The sequence below is a fragment of the Triticum aestivum genome, chromosome 4B, assembly GCF_018294505.1.
Source record: "Triticum aestivum cultivar Chinese Spring chromosome 4B, IWGSC CS RefSeq v2.1, whole genome shotgun sequence".
NCBI classification, from domain to species: domain Eukaryota; kingdom Viridiplantae; phylum Streptophyta; class Magnoliopsida; order Poales; family Poaceae; genus Triticum; species Triticum aestivum.
In genome coordinates this window covers 41,962,351-41,984,133 of record NC_057804.1, presented here as the reverse complement: position 1 = coordinate 41,984,133, position 21,783 = coordinate 41,962,351, and the positions used below count along the sequence as shown (strand labels likewise).

The window sequence follows — 21,783 nt, the reverse complement described above, 5'->3', positions numbered from 1 at the left end:
GGAGACAGTCCTCATTGTCGGGCACCGGTATCATGCGGCGATGGTGGGTGAACTGCATAGCCGCGCCGGACCCGTCCCCATCTTCCTTGCCCCCCGCCTCTTGCGGTGGGCGGCACATGCCTCCGACTCCGGATTCTGCATCTGTGGCGTTGGCAGAGTGGACATTAGAATCCATCGCATTCGCGCGGAGTAGTGGTCGGAGATGGAGGAGGCTGTCGGGCAGGAGGAGCAGATCGAGCAGGCCTTGCACATCCGCGCGCGGGGCGGGAAGGGCCGGCGCCGGTGTCGGTGCTGCGGCGACGGACGACGGGTGGCGTCGCACCGGACCCGGAGCTGCCACCCGTATTGACCCACGAGCGCTCGAGCGTGATACGAAGCGCCAGCTCCTCGTCTCTGGAGCTGCCGTTGGAGTGGCTGCCGATGAAGGATATGCTCGCTAGTGCTAGGGATTGGACAGATTGGGAAAATGGTAGCATCGGGGAGCGGAGCGAGCTATGGTTTCTTTTGGGCAGGGGATTTTGTTTGGTCGGGATGGGCCAACGGTGGGCCGGGCTGACGTGATGGACGCGTTCGGGCGTGCCGGGGCTGCCTCATATCCGCCCTACATTTTCAAACGGATATGAGGGGTGCCGGTCAGCCGGACATTTGAGGCCCGTTTGTAAGTTTTTGTTGGATCGGTTTTTTGTGATAGGTTAGTGACCATACGACTTGCCCGGACGTTTGAAATGGGTATAGGGTGTCCGGATGTAGATGCTCTCATGTTCTGCTCGGGCATGCGCTTTGGGCTGAAAACCTCTGATATGATCTTTGGTGGCCGGGTTCGACGACAACGACACTGGTATATCACCGCTTTCTTGAAGGCGTTTCTTCGGGTAACCTTTTTTTTTTGGAGAAATTGTGTTGTCAAGGGTGATGGTGGATGTCTTTTTTCTAAATTTATTTCGGACTTTTTGGCGATGTGTGTTTAGTGAGAAGATGTTTCCGTCGACTACAAAGACAAATGTGACGACTTTGTCAATCTCAAGACGACGTGCCAGCTCAGTCTCTCGGAGGTGCTCATAGAGATAGAATGTGCTTGCGCGCGTTCATAAGAATGAGTATATGTGTGTATGTATGATCGTCCGGTGTTAAAAGATGTACACAAGCTAGTCGATCAAAAGCGATCAGGAAGCAATATACACCTAATGTGTTCCATTAGTTGTTAAAACATTCACACACAAAAAAATGTTGCGATGTCTCCTCTCCTGTTGTCTCGGTAGGGGAGGCAAAACTTGACGAGGCAAAACGTTCTTCCCACTACGATGATAGATAAAGCCGGTCATATATAGCTCCACGTGGTCCGATGTAGATCCACAGTACCACCGTAATGCCCAGAGATCTCAAGAGGATACACACAACGATTGACTTGAGAACGTGTTTGTGCTTAGCACTAGCACGCCATGCGCGTTCGTGTCATAAATTCATAATCCCAATCGATCTGCGAAATCGATCCTATGTCAACGAATCAAACAACGTTAACAAACAATGCGTGCGCCCATTTGCAATTTAAGACTCGCAAGTCCTGCAGCAAGAACTCTTATGAATAGCTAGGATTAGATCCTGTCGAGGTTGCTGGAGGAATGTAGCGATGTTTAAGTAGGTTCCTCCGAGGGGCACAGCAGTCGCTAGATTAAAATTCAGAGCTGTTAGCATCATCCAGGCTGGTGAACTTGCTGGGAAACACACTACTAGTGTTTAACCGTTGCCGGATCCACGGTAGACCAGATCGATTCCTTTGACTTTGCAGTTTCTTTTCGTTCAAACTGAAGTTGGAAATGTATTCAGAGTTTAGTAGTCCATGGACCATTTCGAGAGCGTTGGATAGGTTCGTTGTGCACAATCTTTTTTAGGATAGGTTGTGTTTTCAGAGGGCGATTTTCATGGTCAGTTTCCATGTACTATGTAATGTTGATTCTTGAGGACGAAAAATATATTTTTCAACCTCAAATCAGTTTTTTATAAATGGTACATTATTTAATCAATTGTGAGAATCAACGTATCAGATACAATAAACAAGACCTAACTTAACTATTTCATGGGCAACGTGATTACTTTCTCTATTATAATGAGCGAACAAAATATGATTAAAGTTCTAAGTCATATAAATTTGTACCCTGAAGTTTAAAAAAACATATGATTTGTACCCTCAAGTTAATAAGAGCATCTCTAGTAGATCCTTTAAAACCTTGCTCGCCCTTATAATTCCGGCTCGAATAGATCCAATAAATAAAGCCAGGCCCGTAAAAAATAACGGGCGGCCCGTAAATCCCGGCTCCGCCGCTATATTTACCGTATCCCCACCTAATTTAAAGTTCCTATCTGGCATTTCCTGCACCTCCCTCCGCAGCAACTCCCCCCGCTCGGACACCAAATCCACCCTCTCCGACGACCGTTTCTAGCGCACACAACCCGTTTTTGAGTACATCCATGTCGAGTGAGGTCGTGTGCGTGGTAGTCATGGCGGCCGCGGCGGCTCACCGCCGTACAAGCGAGCCCGCCACAATGACAAGGCCGACAGCTCCCTCCATCCCCGGTCGAGTCATGGCGCTCCAAGTAGGTGCGGGAGCGCGGCGCTCTGTCCCGCAGCAGCGGCCAGAGGGCGTGGAGCAAGTTCGACGAGATGGGAACCTCCTTTGGCCGGCCACCAATGGGCTCCGCAAGGCGTATCTCGAGCTCCACGAGGCGGTGGCGGGAGGTGACAAAGGTGCCGCTGCACGGCTCGAGGGTGCCAATGAGGGGTACGAGCTCATGTATGTTCTATCCAACTCCGCGACCGAGTATTACCTCAATGTGAAGCCCTAGAGTAGTTTATATTAGGTTTATCTACTATGTTTTTAAGTTTGTGTGTTCAAATGTGTGATGAACTCCGGTGAACTATGGTGGTGTGAAGTTTAAGTTTAAATTATGCAGTATTGTATATCGGATATGTTTTGTCGTGCCTTCCGCGGTACCGTAAATTCGTTTTTATAGGATCCCTTAAACAAAATTTGTGGTATCATGTTTTACAGGATCTGCTAGAGATTCTCTAAAACCACTTTAATGTAGCCCTTGAGTGGCATTACGTCACATTTAGGTTGGTTTTGCACCTGAGCTGCTGACTTGCCAAAATTCCCCTCCCCTGTCACTCGCCCATGGTGCTCTTGCTGGTTTTTAGAGCATCATTTCATCTCGATTAGCATGCTAAAGATCTACACTCACCTCCACCGCTCTCTTTCCTTCTCATCGTATTGCCTCGCGCGTAGCTCGAGCACACAAAGAACACACACTCGCGACACCAAGCCACGCGAGCGAGTGCGCTTGGGCAAGCGATGGCCCAGCAATCCCAGGCTCATCCCCGAGCGCAACTCATCCAATCTCGAGCTCCGCCTCCTCCCTTGTACTCCTCGCGCTGCTCCAATTTAGCCTAGGCCCCTTCCTTCTCCGCCTACGAAGGGACCGCCGTCGTGGCTGCAAATGACACTGCCCAGCCCCTGGTGCGTCTCCCACTCGCTCGCTTGCCACCAAGATGGCAGGTTTTTCTTATCCTCAATTGCTACAACTGGTCCATTGTGCTTAAAGAACAATCGGCTGGATTTTAGTAGACTTGGTAAATCATATATTTTTCATGGATTTTGAAAATGCTCATGAATTTGAGAAAATGATCACGGATATGAAAAACCATGAATTTGAAAAAAGATTATGATATTTAGAAAAACATTACGAACTTGAATAAAAACCATTTGACAAATGTTGACAAATTTGAAAAAAAATCATATTTTATTAAATCTTCATAAATTTGTAATAAACTAAATAGATTTGAAAATATAAAAATGAAAGTAAAAAAGCAAAAGAAAAAGAAAAAAACAAAAAGGAAAAACTTCAGCCAAAAGAGCCTATGTGAGGACGATACCTTAGATGAGCCGGCCCACCTAGAATTGAACCGGGTGTACGCTATCTACAATCTCTACCTAATAATAACGGGCTATTTCTTCTGCCGGTATGTTACGAAAATTGTCCCCAAATTTGTAAAATCAGCAATGGCACCTATAAATGATAGTAATAAAAAAGCGTTTCACACAGGAATCCCCCGTCTGGGCCAGCCCATGCAATAGGGTCCTTCTTCTATATTGCGATTTGTGCGGTGTAAGAAGATGCAGCGCGCCAGTTTGGGCCAGCCCATGTCTGGGCGGCCTGTTATTTAAATTTCGTTCTCTATTTTTATTTTTTATTAAATTATTTCTACTTTAATAATTTTGAAAATGTTCACAATTTCAGCCTTCAGAAAATCACCGAAATTTAAGAAAAAGAGAATTTTGCAATAAAATGTTTTAAAAATCATAAAATATTTGTGGATTCAAAAAATGTTCGCGATTTTATAACAAAATGTTTGCTTATTCAAAAAATGTTCGCAATTTTGAAATAAATGTTCAGGAAATATAAAAAAATAATGATTTTTAAAATGTTTGTGTATTAAAAAATTAATGAAATTGAACAAAATATTGCAAATTCAAAAAATGTTCATTAATGGAAAAATATCATAAAGAAATTCAAAAACTGTTCATGACATACAAAATAATTTATTCCTTCGTAAAATGTTTGTTAAATCAAAAGAATGTTCGTGAATTTCAAAAATGGATTCACCAGTTTCCAAAAAAATGTTCGCCGATTCTAGAAAATTGTTTATTTTTTTCAAAAATTTTGTTTTTGGCAAATAGCATAAAATGTTCATGAATTCAACAAATGTTTTTGATTTTAGAAAATGGTTGGAAATTTGTAAAAGTGTTAACGAATTTGAAAATGCTCACAATGTCAACTATGTGCACAGGTTTAATTTGTTTTCATGATTTCACGAAGATTAAGAATGATAGTGTATATTGATGATACAACAAAATGTTATCATGGGCATTGGAGATTATGATTTTCTTTTTTCTTCTGTTGCAACGCACGGGCCCTTTTGCTAGTTAAACCTATATTTCGCGCTATAAGCGACGAGTAGGCTTTTCCACTTGAAACTGTGCAAAAGATAAAGCTCGATGTTACAAACCATCTCCATCCAATCTTGTTCCGTAACGAGAATAGAACAGACTGACACTCCAAAATTTAGAAGACACCACCACATCAAAATTACTCGAATCACAGCGTCACGATTTTTGAACCATTTCCTATAAGAGAATGGTTTCCATTACTTTGAAAAATGGATTCTCAAGATATCATCTTACCGCCTTCCGTAGAAATCGTTGATACGGGATGTAAGTGGGAGAGCAACTAATTAACGAGCGCTCCTTCGGAAGCTCGCAATGATCAGCGCCACTTGGCACGCTCTCAGCGATCCGCCACGTGTTGCGCTCTGAGCGCTCCCTTCAGTTTCATTTTTTTTAATTTTTCCACACACGTTTTCGATTTTTTAAATGGTTTTTTTCGATGTTTGGTTTTTCACCGGTCTACCCTAGCTTTTCGACGCAAAAAAAAATTTTGAAAAAAAATTGTTTTTGCACAAAAAATGTGTTTTCTTTTTTTTTCTTTCGCGAGAGTCACGGTTTTGTTTCCACAAGAGGCACGATTGTACTTTCACAAGAGGCACGGCCGTCCTCTTGAAAATGAAAAAAAAAATGTGTTTTTTGTTTTTTTTTTCTTTCACGAAAGGCATGGTTTTGCTTCCGCAAGAGGCACGGCTGTGCTTTCGTGAGTTACGGTTGTGCCTCTTGGAAACGAAAAAAAACGCATTTTTTAATTTTTTTCCTTTCGCGAGAGGCACATTTTGCTTCCACAAGAGGCACGGTTGTGCTTTCACGAGGCATGACTTTTTCAAAAAAGAAAAAACCCGTGCTCTCGGTTCGGTTTTTCTGTCCAATTTTTTTCGTCCGGCTTTTTTTGTGAAAAAAAAAATTCATCAAAACCTATCAACGTTGGATCTAGTTTTGAAGATCTCGACACGAGGAACCCAACGGCGAAAGCGGTTCGAGATTTGGACGCACGGTTTAAGAGATAAAACGTTTTGAATAAACGGATCTACAAAAGAAGGAAAACTCTCATGTTGTGACAAGTAACACACATGCAGCACGTCACTTGTCGCAACCTGAAGAATTGGAATGATCTTCGCAACGAATACTTCTTAACTAGTGATTTCGTGTGAGTGGTGGCGGTATCCAGATGTCCTGCAACCCACGAAATCAAATCTAAATGGCATACGTGAGTGCCCAGTAAAACTAAATGACATGTGGGATATAGCCCACAAAGCCCATGGAGTCGAGCGGCGTTGTTGTCTTGATTCCCTTCCACGGCCAGAGCGGGAAAACGCCATGCTCTAGTGCTCCGGAGCTTCAGATCAGCCAGCCCGTAAAATTTGTGAGCGGGCAGTCCGTGTGTCTAGCATTTTTTGAGTGCTCCGAGTCCCTAAAAAAAAGTGCTCTCCACGATCGTCACCTCTTCTCCACGAAATCCAGCTCCAGCTACGACCTTCCTCTCCACCGAGCAGCGCCTCCTCCTTGTCTTCTCGGCCTCCACGAGACACCAAAAGCCACCGAACTCGAAGCACGCCGTCTCACCCCGCCAGGTGCCGACGAACTCGAGTCCGTCTCCAAGAACCAGCACCCTGAGAGCAACTTCACCAGCCGCCTCCCCCTCCAGCTCCCACCGGATTCCTGCTTGATCTGCTAATTGATCCATTGTATCAGTGTCTGTACTTTCTGCTTTGTAGTGTATGGGAGTACTATGGTAGTACATGGAAGCTGGATGTGGAGATGCAACATAAGAAGTGGTGGCCGGTGCGGGCAAGTCCCAGAATGTCCAGCAGTTTGTGCACTTACATCCTGAACAGTGGCTATCGTCAGGCGTCAGTCCAGAACCTCAGATCCCCTCCCCGGTGACAAGGTTGACGCTGACGACGCGGATCAGCCCGATCATTTCCAAGTTGAGCCCCCTGCAGAGTTCATCAAAACGGAAGGAAACTGACGAAATCAGAACCACTTCGCTAGAAAATGAACACTCTCATGGACAGAAAGGAAAAGAAGTTTTTTTCCGCGAATACGCAAAAGCCTTGCGTATCTTTGCATTGATAGAAAGAGTGAAGTTACAGAGTTATGTTGAAGCAACAATTACAGCAATGGGCAGCCTACAAGCATGTGCACATGGATGGCATGAGTGGGCTGACGTGGCGCAAGAAGAGAAAATGTGGGTGCACCTCCCACCGTGACCTGAATCTACGTCTCCGGGATGATAGTTGCAAGTCCCTTGGCGCCGGCACGCGCCCATAGTCGAGCCTCCTCCTGGATTGCACGCACCACACGTCTGACTGACGGCCGGTCTCCCTCGAACAGGCATCCATTGCGATGCTTCCACAACCACAAAGGAAAAGAAGTTCTCCCGTGCCAATGCAGGTTCAGGCTCATTGACGCATCGTAAGCCGGAAATTTAGTTCAAGCCAATCCTTTTTCACACTCAAATCAGAGATCACCGGCTTTCCTTTGGCGATTCAACTGGAGTACAAACTGAAGAGGTTGGCATAGGACATGAGCTTAAGGTAGGATTGCATCTCCACGTCCAATTATCAATGACCTACTATGATGCAACGTGGATGAACCCGGACTACCAACCAAGGTCTTCACCTGTGTCTATTCGGACAAGGATGCGTAGGCAAGTAAGAGCATCTCCAACAGATGATGTAAAACAGTTGTGGTGCCCAAAAAACTGCGTTTGAGGCATTTGGGTTGAAAACCAGCTCCAGCAGATATGTATCTCTATTTGGTGATGAAATTTTGTTTGGGAACCCCAAATTTTAGATCCAAGTGCTGCATATTTGCAGCATCACTAGTGCTGCCTAAATTATTTTATGGCTGTGGTGGGAACCCAACCGCCAGTGTGAACTTCCACCGGCGCCTCACCCCACCGCACCGGCCGATTCCGGCCACCGCCGCCACCACTCCGCCGGCCACCTTGAACCCCCGCCGCCACCATTCTGCCAGCCACCATGAACCCAAGCCACCACCACTCCGTCAGCCACCGTGAACCCTGCCGCCGCCCCACTGCCCCATTCTGCCCCTCGGTGACCTCCACCGCAGTGCCCCGCCCCTCGACGACCTCTGCCGTGCTGCCGTCCCCAAGCACCTCGCCGTTGTCCCCGAGCTCTTGCAGCCGGCCCCCAACTTCCCCGTCGCCGGATTCCGCTGTCACCATCTCCATCCCGCCGAGCTCCTCCTTGCCGCCAGATCCGCCTCTGGGCCTCCCCGTCATCGGATCGTCATATTCTATGTGGTTCTCAATTTTTTGGGCACTAGTTTTACATCATCTTACAGAAATGTAGGGAAAGACTGCGTACTATAAGACCCCAAAGTGGTCGGACCCTTCCCCGACCCTACGCAAGCGGGAGCTACGTGCACCGGCCTGCCCCCTAGTTTTACATCATCTGTTACGGCAGAAAACTTTCTGGTGCCCAAAGACTCTCTCTCTTGCCCTAAAATCATTTTTGGTATCAACTTTTACATCATCTGTTGGAGATGCTCTAAGGATGAATAATTGAAGACAAAGGCATGTCCCTGTGTGCAGGAGGTTGAAGAAGCACTTCAAATCTACTCAACATGTTGTCGGTGAGCATCAATAGAAGCCGCTCATTATTCGTTGAGTACTGGCTACCTACCCACATTATCGAAGTTCAGTTACTACTATCTATCAATAAAATCAAATGCGATGTACATTTCCCAGGGCTGAGAATACCCTAAGAAACTAAAACGTACTACAAATTAAGTGGATTTCTATTGCTTCCCATCCACAAGGATTTGGATGTCACTTACTCACTATCATCTAAATTATCCGCATATGGACCAGTTGAAGGAAAGAGATAACGGCAGGGTTGCTCATTGCCAAGCAAGCAAACATACCCAAGCTTGGTGTAGCCGTGAAGAACCTGGAGACTACAAACTTACAACAGCAGGAAAATAAGTCACAATGCTAGAATACCCAACCCTATCAAGCAAATCGCCACTCCTTAATGTTATATCAATGGCTTATCTGACTAGTTAAAGGCGGCAGCAGGACAGTTCTCTTTCCATGTATTCATGTGGGGCATGTTTAGAAAACTTGGGACAGCGAGATGAAACTCATGGCATACCTTTCTACTCTACCTTAGCGCTTTCAAGAGCTTGAATGCACCAGTAGCAGTAGTGATAAAGCGCCTTGTGGATTGATTATTTCCTATAAGTGCTGAGATTCTTCCCACTGGACCAACTATATTTTGAGTTCGAGTAGATCCCTTGGCCACTGAGGTTCTCAGAGAGACATGGAGTTGTTCAAGATCTGTTCTTGCATAGTTTGGATACACCTTCACAGGAAACCGGGCTTGTAACACTGATCTCCAATATGGGAAAAATCTTCTCCTTGCATATGTGGGATCCCATCCTCCACCTACTTTCTTTCTCGCAGGCTGTCACATATTTCAATAGAGATACAGCATAAGAAGCCAGATACATCCATATTCCAGCATGATCAGCCAGCACCTCTCACTTGAGATGTTGTATGTTGATCAATACACAAAACTGGGTATCATCAGATATGAATGACGTTACTACAACCTACAGGGTAGTAATTAAGCAGCATGCTTAAGCAACACACTAAGCTGTTGAGCCAGTACAAGGCATGGCACAAACATAGCAACTGAAACATGCTTTTCTTACAGCATCAACGATTATATTACACTGCATATTTTTTTATCAGAATCTTCTTCGCAGGCACCAAAAAAAAAATTCAGATGCAACAAATCAACACTAATAAGGTGTTAGAAATAACAACAATGTGCAAGCCCCCTTGGTGAAGTCCAAATGTTGATGTTACTTGGAATCTACACAGTTCTTTGGTAAAGAACCTGATGGGAAACACATCACATTAAGATGGCAGAGATGAACCATAATTGGAATGCCATGGCATTGCAATAGGTCATACGTATTTGGAGGCAACTCAAAGCAGTGTCGAAAGGAAGGCCAACCAACCATGGTGGCTTAGCCGCAAGCAAGGCAGCGAAGAGTGCAATCGGAGTGCGTCGGTTATGGGGAATTGCATAGATGAATAGAGTTCCCGTCCATACAGACAAGTCTTGATGACTTTTTTTTGCTTGGCCGTTCTACTGGCAAAATCTAGTTTGTATAAATGTGTGTCTGAACACACACTAGGTATTGTAGGCTAGAATTTAGATATTTTGTAGCACATTTAGTGAGCACTGGAAGCAGCTTGAACCTTTTCCAGGCTCAGTAGCCAAAGTCCATTAGAACACGAATAATTGTACTCTTTAAATACGGCTGAATACATTACTACTCCCTCCGTAAACTAATATAAGAGCATTTAGATCACTAAAATAGTCATCTAAAAACTCTTATATTAGTTTACGGAGGGAGTAGAAAGCTGCCCAGCTTTGCAGCACCAAAACCATCACTTTGTGCTCTAGTTAGCGACCCATTTTGTGCTCTCTTTTTTTGCGGGTGCTGCCCTAAGGTGTAGGCAAAGCTGCTTGGTGCTGCTGCACCAAAATCAGCACGAAGGTCTAATGGTTACTTGTGTTTGTGTATGTGCTGCCGTGCCATAAGGGAGAGACAATCATCTCCAACAGCAGTGACCTGGACACAAGATTAGGACAAGTCGAGCACAGTCAAAACTCAAAAGTGAAGAAAACGCACCTTAAAACAAAGATTCTACGATGTATCCGAAAGTGATCAAGGGATTCGTCAATTTGGGAAATTTTCACTTTCACATAATTTTTAAGAAGTAAGGTGTAGAAAAAGGGAAAGAGCAGAAATTCTTATAACTTCCTTTCTTTTGCCCACCACAATATTATTACTCATTACCAAACACCATCGGTCTATCCAAAAGTAGACTCGTTACCTTTTTCTTTGCAGCATGCAGATTGGCCGTTTTCGTAGCTGCCATGTTTGTATCTGTAGACTCTAGTACCCATTTAAAGAAATTAAAGAGAGGAGAGATTAGACTCATGTTTCTTAAATGTACAAAGAATCACTTGAGCCCGACAGAACTGTACCGCATGATTCTCTGTCCGACATTTTGCAGTCATAAGGCTGGCTTCAAGAAGAAAAAATAACATAATCAGCAAAATGACCATTTATTCACATAGAAAATTATTGTGTGAAGCAATACAAAGAGTAGTACAGGTTTAAAGTGTCCATGGAATCTCCAGTAGGGCAAAATCCATACTCCTTGAGGATAGATGAAACATGTTCCAAGACCTCCACATTGGGCACCTACAAGACATTCAAGCTGTTGTATAAGGCAATATATGGCTAACATAGATCTACATGTATATACAATTTAGCAAACATATAACCAAGGGTAAGCAGCGAGAGGATGGAAAGGATTGTTTGGAGGAGAAAACTGCAGTTATACAGTATGAGTTGGAAGGCAATAGAAATCTCAACACAACGGGGGCTCTTAAATCTTTTTTTTATACTGAGAATCCACAACAGAATGAAGTTATGCTGGCTATGCTATAGCCACTCAATGCAACCAGACCCAACGGTTGTGAAACAACTAATGATCTTTTGGACGTCTTAATTTTTATAAAGTTTATTTCTGTGTAGATTTGTTAGAATGAACTCTTATAGCAAATCCGTAGCTCGATTTCCTTATTATTCCTGCATCGCTCGAGGGAAACAATTTGCTCGCTGGATAATTAAGAGGAAAGAAATCCGTAGCTCACAAATATCAGGAGCATGCAACCAATGCATGTGCGGTATGCACGCCCATGAGCAACTCATGCACATTAATCGGATGCGGAGCGCCAGAAATCTGTGTTGTTCCTTGGCCCTAGCGTTTGGCCCATCAGCCCCGTAGACTCAGACGGAGGGAGTATAAGATATTGTTATTTTCAGTTGACATCAGAAATTATCATTCTTCTTGCTAAGACTAGGGCATGTATTTTTTAAGACAACAGCACTAACAATAGTAAATACAATAGTATTAAAATATTAAGTAACAGACATCTAAGGCGCCACAGCTGCAATGTACCAAAAACGCGTACCTCTGAATGTGCTTGAATGTATGCAGAAAGAGGTTCACCGACACGGGAAATTACATCAACAAGCAGCCCTGCGCAATAAAGTGCCTTCATTTCCTCCGGAAGCTTCTGTGGCATTTCACTTGAACCCTTCCCCCATATCAAGGTAAATGAAAGCCTCAGTATACTGCTCTTGATCATGTCAAACCCATCTTTCTTACTACTGGATGAACAGCCTCCACGGATCTGCTCTTGAGCGGCCAGTAGTAGAACTGCAGACTGCGTAAGTTTTCCATCCTCAATGTATTTCCAGAGCTCTCCAAGTAGATTATTTGTTTTTTCTGCAAGCAGTCTAGTTGTATCCAAGAAGATCTTCTGTAAAACAACAATGGACAAAAATCTAAGCGCATTTAGCATTTATATGCAAGCAAGTAGTGTCAAATAACTTTCTATATTTCGCTTTGTTTCCTCCTATCAAAGTAAATATGGATTAGAAACAATCTCCAAGGAAAAGAAAATGAAATTAGTTACCAGCAACAGTTTTTGTAAGTTCAATGAAGACTCGTTATCCTTTACTATAAGAACATGTACTAACAAACAGAAACTCTACTTTCTCTGACAAATGGAGATGAAAGGATGCCCGGTCCTTAGTATCACTAATATCATTATAACAGCTGTCAGGGATCTATGGTATGACCACAGTTACTTTTATGTCATGCTGCAAAAGTAGTAATTCGTAAAGGGAGGGAAGTGAAACAGACCATTTCAGGTAGACACAGCAGACGGATAAGATTGTAGATATAATCCAGATGATTCTGGCTGGGAGAAAGATTGTCCTCCAGATACTTATGCAGGCAAGTATTCTCAACTGCAACATGGAGCGGGAGTAGATCCTCAATGATATCATTGCCAACTGTGCGTACATTGGCTGATGCACCATGGCGTAGAAGCAGCTTGATCATGTCAACAGAGAACCTTTCAGCAGCTTCGTGGAGCGAGAAGTATCCATATTTGTTTATGCAGTTGGGATTGGCGTGCATCCCACGGAGCTCAGGTGCCTCACCCTCCAATACAACTTGTGCACATTGCAAGGCATTGAAACTGATCATGAAGGTTAAGGTTTGTGCAGTGATGGTAAGATTCCATGACATGCCCCTGCCCCCACAGCTCTTGAATAATCCAAGGAAGCACTGGACACTATCCTTCAAAAAGATGGGCTCCAATTTGGCGTATTTGTCGAAGAAGATATCACACACCCACTAGATTGATCCATCACAATTGAAAAGGGTGAAAGGCATCAGTTATCCAACTAAAAACACAACAAAATTAATTCTCTTGTGGTCTATGGAGGTGCATATATGATAACAACAATAAAAACAACAAAACCTTGTAACCCAAGCAAGTTGGTGTAGGCTAAAGATACCGAACATGAGGGCACCATCAAGGAGGGAACAGAAAGTAAGGGGATCTAAAGCTATCACAGTTCCTATCTAAGGTTCATATATATGACAGCAATAAAAATATTGTTTCAGTAGACGTAAGTACCCCATAATATTACAGCTTTACAAAGTATAACTAATATAGTGGAATGAAACATCAAACGGATTCCATAAATGAAGGTAACAAAAACCTGGGGAGTAGGGTCTAGGATGATTATCTCATTTGCTATGGACTTGGCCATCGAAACAGACTTTTCTAGCATAAGCTGAAAGAGAGAATGTCAAGAGTCGGCACTGGGAATGAAAAAAGAAGGGGGAGAAATATATCACACAGATGGGCAGTTATCATACCTCTTCAATCTTTCTCATATTAAATCCCTCAGTGAGTTTAAAGTGAGGGCCACGGGTCCGTGGATACGCACTTCTTACTGTAATTAATCCATCTTCACCACTAACGTTATCTTTGTCTAGGGCAGCTACCTCCTCAAATTTCAATTCCATCCTTCAGTTTGTCTGAAACAAGGAAATTTAATTTTTATTATGCTCCAAACAAGACTACTACAAGGCTTGCAATGGTCAAACAATGATCCAGAAGACCCTGAGATAAAATGAGTTCTATCTAAAATGGGTCACGCATCACTGAAACATAAACATGTGCTGCAAATAGAAAATGCTACATTTACTCTGTATAAATCCTTATGCTATATGCAAAAAGAAGGGCCAAACAAGTTTATCAAATACCAGTTGACCAGGTGCTAGAAACTCCGGTGCATATAAATTATGGAAATCTAGAACTAAAAGCTAAATTTGATGTTACTGTTCAACATCTCCCATGAATAGCTAACTTGCCCTTACTGATGCCACTCAAAGCAAAATGAGAGATCTTCACATGCTGAAGGTCGGCAAACCAACCAAACAAAAAACAGGAACTGCATTTTGAGTATCATATTTACTTCGTATAGAAAAAGGACGTCATGACTCAGTTGTCTTATATAAAACTCGCAGAGTAGATACACATACAGATGGCTAGGAAGTAACTGAGAATAAATTTGCGCAGACAAAACGAGGTTCAAGAAAATTAAGCTTTCAGTCCAAGGTCCAGATTTGACATTTTCATACGAGGAACAGCATAGAATCTGAGGGCTGTAACCAGCAGATGCTGATCCCAACTTTAAAGCAGATAGCTGTTTCAAACTTTGCCTTACAGCAAGGCAAGAGCAGAGGGATTTACAGCTGCGCAGTCATGAGGAGTTTCTTGAGGCTCGGCCCATTCTGGCCTGGCATTTTCACAGGTCTAAAACAGCATCCAAGCTCTTGTCGTTGTCCTCCAAATCTTACTGGCACGCCCGAGAGCAAGGCCTTGCTATCTGCCGAAACCAATCTCATACTTCCACCACTCATCACCGAGCGAGTAGGACAGGATTCCAGAAACCTCACGCTCCATCCTCCCAACATCATGAAATCCTCTCGGCCCTCGGGCAACCCCATTGTCCCCCACCTCCGCTGCCACCACCCCACAGCTCCAATTTAACTGCTTATCTGATGATATATTTCTTCTGATCTGCAAAGGATTCATCCCCTTCTGCCGATCAGGGAAAGATTCCATCTTTCTCAAGATACAGCCAGTGGTAATGCACCCGGTTTGTGATTTTTTGACACGAGTTCCTTCCTCTTGAAATAACCGCGGCATCTCTTTGTAAGGAACTTGTGAATCAACAGTCAGAAAAAAAAACAGCAAGGCTTGACGATATGGGACGAGACATTAGATGTTCATTATAGAGAACCGTCAGCGAATTTATAGATCGGAAACTAGATCAATCAGGAACGATACGACAGTAATAATTTATCTAGGCTTTATATAATCACCTGTAGTCGACCGTAAACGTATCAGAGAAAGCCCGACCGACAATTTCATCAGTACTCTAGGGCAAGATTCTAGGGCAAGATTCGGCACACTTCATCACAAACCATACATAACAGATCAGATATCAACGAGAGCGGTGTCCGTGCGGTGCGATGGTAGTACCTCGTTCACGGCTCGCCGCGGATCTGGAGGGAGCTGATATCTCGCCGCGGATCTGGAGGGAGCTGACGGCTCGTCGGCCACTCCCCTCGCTCCTCAAGGTAAGGTATGTGGCTGCTGGCTGCGTGTGGGTCTGGGAAATGGGAGCTTGGGGGTGGCTATAGCATGTTCTTTATGCGTGCAAATATCGCGGCGGCCCTCACCTGGCCGCCAGCCCACTAAGCGAAAAAAAAGTAACAACCAGAACCATCCGATTCAAAATGGGCCAGCCCATAAAGCCCTTTTTTCCTTTTTATTTCTTGCTTTTTTTCGAACCGGGTTTTGTTCTGTTTTATTCTGGGTTTTTTGTTTTATTTTTACTTTTGAAATTTTTTCTTTTGTCTGATTTTTTCAATTGAGTGAAATTTTAGGAAAATCATAAAAAATAGAATTTGTGAAAACTTTCAACTTCAAGAACTTCTTTTCAAATTTCATGATTTTTTTCAAATCCACATAATTTTTTCAGTTTTTTGCCAACTTTTTTAGTGAACTTTTTTCAAATGTCATGGATTTTTTTTTAAATAACCTTTTCATATTTCGTGAACTTTTTTTGCAAGCTTATGAACTTTCTTCAAATCAAGTTTTCTTTCAGTTTTTATGAATTTTTCATATTTTTTTCAAAGTCAAAATACTGTGAAATAAATGGTACAATATAATGTGCAATGTTGGTGAACGTTGCAGAAAATAAAAAAAAACTATGCTTTTCACCAAGATCAATCTATGAGTTCATCTAGCAACGAGAGAAAGGAGTGCATCTACATACCCTTGTAGATCGCGAGCGGAAGCGTTCAAGAGAACGGGGTGAGGGTCGTACTCGACGTGATCCAAATCACCGATGATCCTAGTGCTGAACGGACAGCATCTCCGCGTTCAACACACGTACGGTTGGGGAAGACGTCTCCTCCTTCTTGATCCAGCAAGGGGGGAGGAGAGGTTAACGGAGATCTAGCAGCACGACGGCGTGGTGGTGGATGCAGCAGCGATCACGGCAAGGCTTCGTCGAGCTCGGCAAGGCTTCGTCGAGCTTCTGCGAGAGGGAGAGGTGTAGCAAGGAGGAAGGGAGGCGCCAAGAGCATGGGTGCGGCTGCCCTCCCTCCCTCCCCCCCTTTATATAGGCCCCCTGGGAGGCGCTGGCCCCTCTAGATCCCATCTAGATGGGGGGCGGCGGCCAAGGGGGGAGGCTGTTGGAAATATGCCCTAGAGGCAATAATAAAAGGGTTATTATTATATTTCCTTGTTCATGATAATTGTCTTTTATTCATGCTATAACTGTATTATCCAGAAATCGTAATACACGTGTGAATACATAGACCATAACATGTCCCTAGTGAGCCTCTAGTTGACTAGCTCGTTGGTCAACAGATAGTCATGGTTTCCTGACTATGGACATTAGATGTCATTGACAACGGAATCACATCATTAGGAGAATGATGTGATGGACAAGACCCAATCCTAAGCATAGCACAAGATCGTGTAGTTCGTTTTGCTAGAGCTTTTTCAATGTCAAGTATCTCTTCCTTTGACCATGAGATCGTGTAACTCCCGGATACCGTAAGAGTGCTTTGGGTGTACCAAATGTCACAACGTAACTGGGTGACTATAAAGGTGCACTACAGGTATCTCCGAAAGTGTCTGTTGGGTTGACACGGATCGAGACTGGGATTTGTCACTCCGTATGACGGAGAGGTATCTCTGGGCCCACTCGGTAATGCATCATCATAATGAGCTCAAAGTGACCAAGTGTTGGGTCACGGGATCATGCATTACGGTACGAGTAAAGTGACTTGCCGGTAACGAGACTGAATAAGGTATTGGGATACCGACGATCGAGTCTCGGGCATGTAACGTACCGATTGACAAAGGGAATTGTATACGGGGTTGTTCGAATCCTCAACATCGTGGTTCATCCGATGAGATCATCGAGGAGCATGTGGGAGCCAATATGGGTATCCAGATCCCGCTGTTGGTTATTCCCGAGAGCCGTCTCGGTCATGTCTACGTGTCTCCCGAACCCGTAGGGTCTACACACTTAAGGTTCGGTGACGCTAGGGTTGTATGAATATGAGTATGCAGTATACCGAATGTTGTTTGGAGTCCCGGATGAGATCCCGGACGTCACGAGGAGTTCCGGAATGGTCCGGAGGTGAAGAATTATATATAGGAAGTGATATTTCGGCCATCGGGAAAGTTTCGGGGTCACCCGGTATTGTACCGGGACCACCGAAAGGGTCCCGGGGGTCCACTGGGTGAGGCCACCCATCCCGGAGGGCCCCAAGGGCTAAAGTGGGGAGGGGAACTAGCCCATAATGGGCTGGTGCGCCCCCCTTGGCCCACCCCATGCGCCTAGGGTTGAAACCCTAGGGTGGGGGGGGCGCCCCACTTGCCTTGGGGGGTACTCCACCCCCTTTGGCCGCCGCCCCCTTGGGAGATTGGATCTCCCAGGGCCGGCGCCCCCCCCTGGGGGCCTATATAAAGGGAGGGGGAGGGGGCAGCCGCACCCTGAAGTTCTGGCGCCTCCCTTCCCCTACTACACCTCTTCCTCCTCCGTCACGTGCTTGGCGAAGCCCTGCCGGAGTGCTGCTGTTCCACCACCACCACGCCGTTGTGCTGCCGCTGGAGCCATCATCATCAACCTCTCCTTCCCCCTTGCTGGATCAAGAAGGAGGAGACGTCATCCGCTCCGTACGTGTGTTGAACGCGGAGGTGCCGTCCGTTCGGCGCTAGGATCTCCGGTGATAGGATCACGACGAGAACGACTACTTCAACCCCGTTCTTTTGAACGCTTCCGCTCGCGATCTACAAAGTGGTATGTAGATGCATCTCCCATGACTCGTTGCTTAGATGAACTCATAGATGGATCTTGGTGAAACCGTAGGAAAATTTTTAATTTTCTGCAACGTTCCCCAACAGTGGCATCATGAGCTAGGTCTATGCGTAGTTCTCTATTGCACGAGTAGAACACAATTTTGTTGTGGGCGTAGATTTTGTCAACTTGCTTGCCGCTACTAGTCTTTTCTTGCTTCAGCGGTATTGTGGGATGAAGCGGCCCGGACCGACCTTACACGTACGCTTACGTGAGACAGGTTCCACCGACTGACATGCACTAGTTGCATAAGGTGGCTAGCGGGTGTCTGTCTCTCCTACTTTAGTTGGAGCGGATTAGATGAAAAGGGTCCTTATGAAGGGTAAATAGAAGTTGACAAAATCAGGTTGTGGTTATTCGTAGGTAAGAAAACGTTCTTGCTAGAACCCAATTGCAGCCACGTAAAAGATGCAACAACAATTAGAGGACGTCTAACTTGTTTTTGCAGCAATTGTCATGTGATGTGATATGGCCAGAAGTTGTGATGAATGATGAAAGATATATTGTGATGTATGAGATCATGTTCTTGTAATAGGAATCACGACTTGCATGTCGATGAGTATGACAACCGGCAGGAGCCATAGGAGTTGTCTTTATTTTTGTATGACCTGCGTGTCATTGAAGAACGCCATGTAAATTACTTTACTTTGTTGCTAAACGCGTTAGCCATAGAAGTAGAAGTAGTCGTTGGCGTGACAACTTCATGAAGACACAATGATGGAGATCATGATGATGGAGATCATGGTGTCATGCCGGTGACGAAGATGATCATGGAGCCCCGAAGATGGAGATCGAAGGAGCTATATGATATTGGCCATATCATGTCACTACTATATAATTGCATGTGATGTTTATTATGTTTATGCATCTTGTTTACTTAGAATGACGGTAGTAAATAAGATGATCCCTTACAACAATTTCAAGAAGTGTTCTCCCCTAACTGTGCACCGTTGCTAAAGTTCGGCGTTTCGAAGCACCACGTGATGATCGGGTGTGATAGATCCTTACGTTCACATACAACGGGTGTAAGGCAGATTTACACATGCAGAACACTTAGGGTTAACTTGACGAGTCTAGCATGTACAGACATGGCCTCGGAACACAGAGACCGAAAGGTCGAACATGAGTCGTATAGAAGACACGATCAACATGGAGATGTTCACCGATGATGACTACTCCGTCTCACGTGATGATCGGACACGGCCTAGTCGACTCGGATCGTGTAACACTTAGATGACTAGAGGGATGTCAAATCTGAGTGGGAGTTCATTCAATAATTTGATTAGATGAACTTAATTATCATGAACTTAGTCTAAGACCTTTGCAAATATGTCTTGTAGATCAAATGGCCAACGCTCATGTCAACATGAAATTCAACGCGTTCCTAGAGAAAACCAAGCTGAAAGATGATGGCAGCAACTATACGGACTGGGTCCGGAACCTGAGGATCATCCTCATAGCTGCCAGGAAACAATATGTCCTAGAAGGACCGCTAGGTGATGCACCCGTCCCAGAGAACCAAGACATTATGAATGCTTGGCAGTCTCGTGCTGATGATTACTCCCTCATTCAGTGCGGCATGCTTTACAGCTTAGAACCGGGGCTCCAAAAGCGTTTTGAACAACACGGAGCATATGAGATGTTCGAGGAGCTGAAACTAGTTTTCCAAGCTCATGCCCGGGTCGAGAGATATGACGTCTCCGACAAGTTCTATAGTTGTAAGATGGAGGAAAATAGTTCTGTCAGTGAGCACATACTCAAAATGTCTGGGTTGCACAATCGCCTGTCCCAGCTGGACATTAACCTCCCGGACGAGGCGGTCATTGACAGAATCCTTCAGTCGCTCCCACCAAGCTACAAGAGCTTTGTGATGAACTACAATATGCAGGGGATGGTGAAGACCATTCCTGAAGTATTTTCAATGCTGAAGTCAGCAGAGGTTGAAATCAAGAAAGAACATCAAGTGTTGATGGTCAATAAGACACTAAGTTCAAGAAGGGCAAGGGTAAGAAGAACTTCAAGAAGGATGACAAAGATGTTGCCGCGCCCGGTAAGCCAGTTGCCGGGAAGAAGTCAAAGAATGGACCCAAGCCTGAAACTGAGTGCTTTTATTGCAAGGGGAAGGGTCACTGGAAGCAGAACTGCCCCAAATACTTAGCGGACAAGAAGGCCGGCAACACTAAAGGTATATTTGATATACATGTAATTGATGTGTACCTTACCAGTACTCGTAGTAACTCCTGGGTATTTGATACCGGTGCCGTTGCTCACATTTGTAACTCACACCAGGAGTTGCGGAATAAACGGAGACTGGCGAAGGACGAGGTGACGATGCGCGTCGGGAATTGTTCCAAGGTCGATGTGATCGCCGTCGGCATGCTGCCTCTACATTTACCTACGGGATTAGTTATGAACCTCAATAATTGTTATTTAGTGCCAAGTTTGAGCATGAACATTGTATCTGGATCTCGTTTGATACGAGATGGCTACTCATTTAAATCCGAGAATAATGGTTGTTCTATTTATATGAGAGATATGTTTTATGGTCATGCCCCGATGGTCAATGGTTTATTCTTAATGAATCTCGAACGTAATATTACACATATTCATAGTGTGAATACCAAAAGATGTAAAGTTGATAACGATAGTCCCACATACTTGTGGCACTGCCGCCTTGGTCACATTGGTGTCAAGCGCATGAAGAAGCTCCATGCTGATGGACTTTTGAAGTCTCTCGATTATGAATCATTTGACACATGCGAACCATGCCTCATGGGCAAGATGACCAAGACTCCGTTCTCCGGAACAATGGAGCGAGCAACAAACTTATTGGAAATCATACATACCGATGTGTGCGGTCCAATGAGCGTTGAGGCTCGCGGAGGATATCGTTATGTTCTCACTCTCACTGATGATTAGAGTAGATATGGGTATGTCTACTTAATGAAACACAAGTCTGAGACCTTTGAAAAGTTCAAGGAATTTCAGAATGAGGTTGTGACGTCCGGATAATTAAGCTACAGTAATTCTCTGTTAATGATGCCACGTCACTTCGATTACTATCGGTAATCTCGTGTTAGTTCGAAACCGATTCAAATTCAAATTTAAAGTATAGGCAAACAACAAAAGTTTTTAAACAATAAAACTAAAATGTCCAAAATGTGTTAAATAAATCATGGATAATACTAGTGGAGAAACCACACTTTTATAAAATGTGTAAAGGCTCCAAACTAATTAAAACAGCAGCTAAGACAATTAATTAAATGCCTTTTTAAAAATAATAATAATGCAAACTATTTTTATTAGGTGTCAAACTTTTGGGGTAGTAGAATAAATTATAACGTTAATTTAGGAGTTGTATTTATATTTTATAAAACAGAAATTAAAAGAATAAAATAGAAAAGAAAATAGA

At 44.2% G+C, this 21,783-nt stretch overlaps 1 protein-coding gene across 1 annotated transcript; it reads right to left on the bottom strand.

The window, feature by feature from the left end:
* Positions 1–6,113: 6,113 nt before the first annotated feature.
* Positions 6,114–15,609, bottom strand: LOC123090885 (uncharacterized; the record flags this gene model as incomplete). The annotated part of the gene is given in 11 exon segments (XM_044512241.1): positions 6,114–6,668; positions 6,825–6,937; positions 9,122–9,433; positions 10,882–10,943; positions 11,036–11,076; positions 11,164–11,255; positions 12,032–12,382; positions 12,769–13,266; positions 13,638–13,712; positions 13,798–13,959; positions 15,473–15,609. Coding segments are annotated over 8 exon segments (1,572 nt in total). The 3' UTR covers positions 6,114–6,668; positions 6,825–6,937; positions 9,122–9,130.
* Between the last annotated feature and the right edge of the window lie 6,174 nt (positions 15,610–21,783).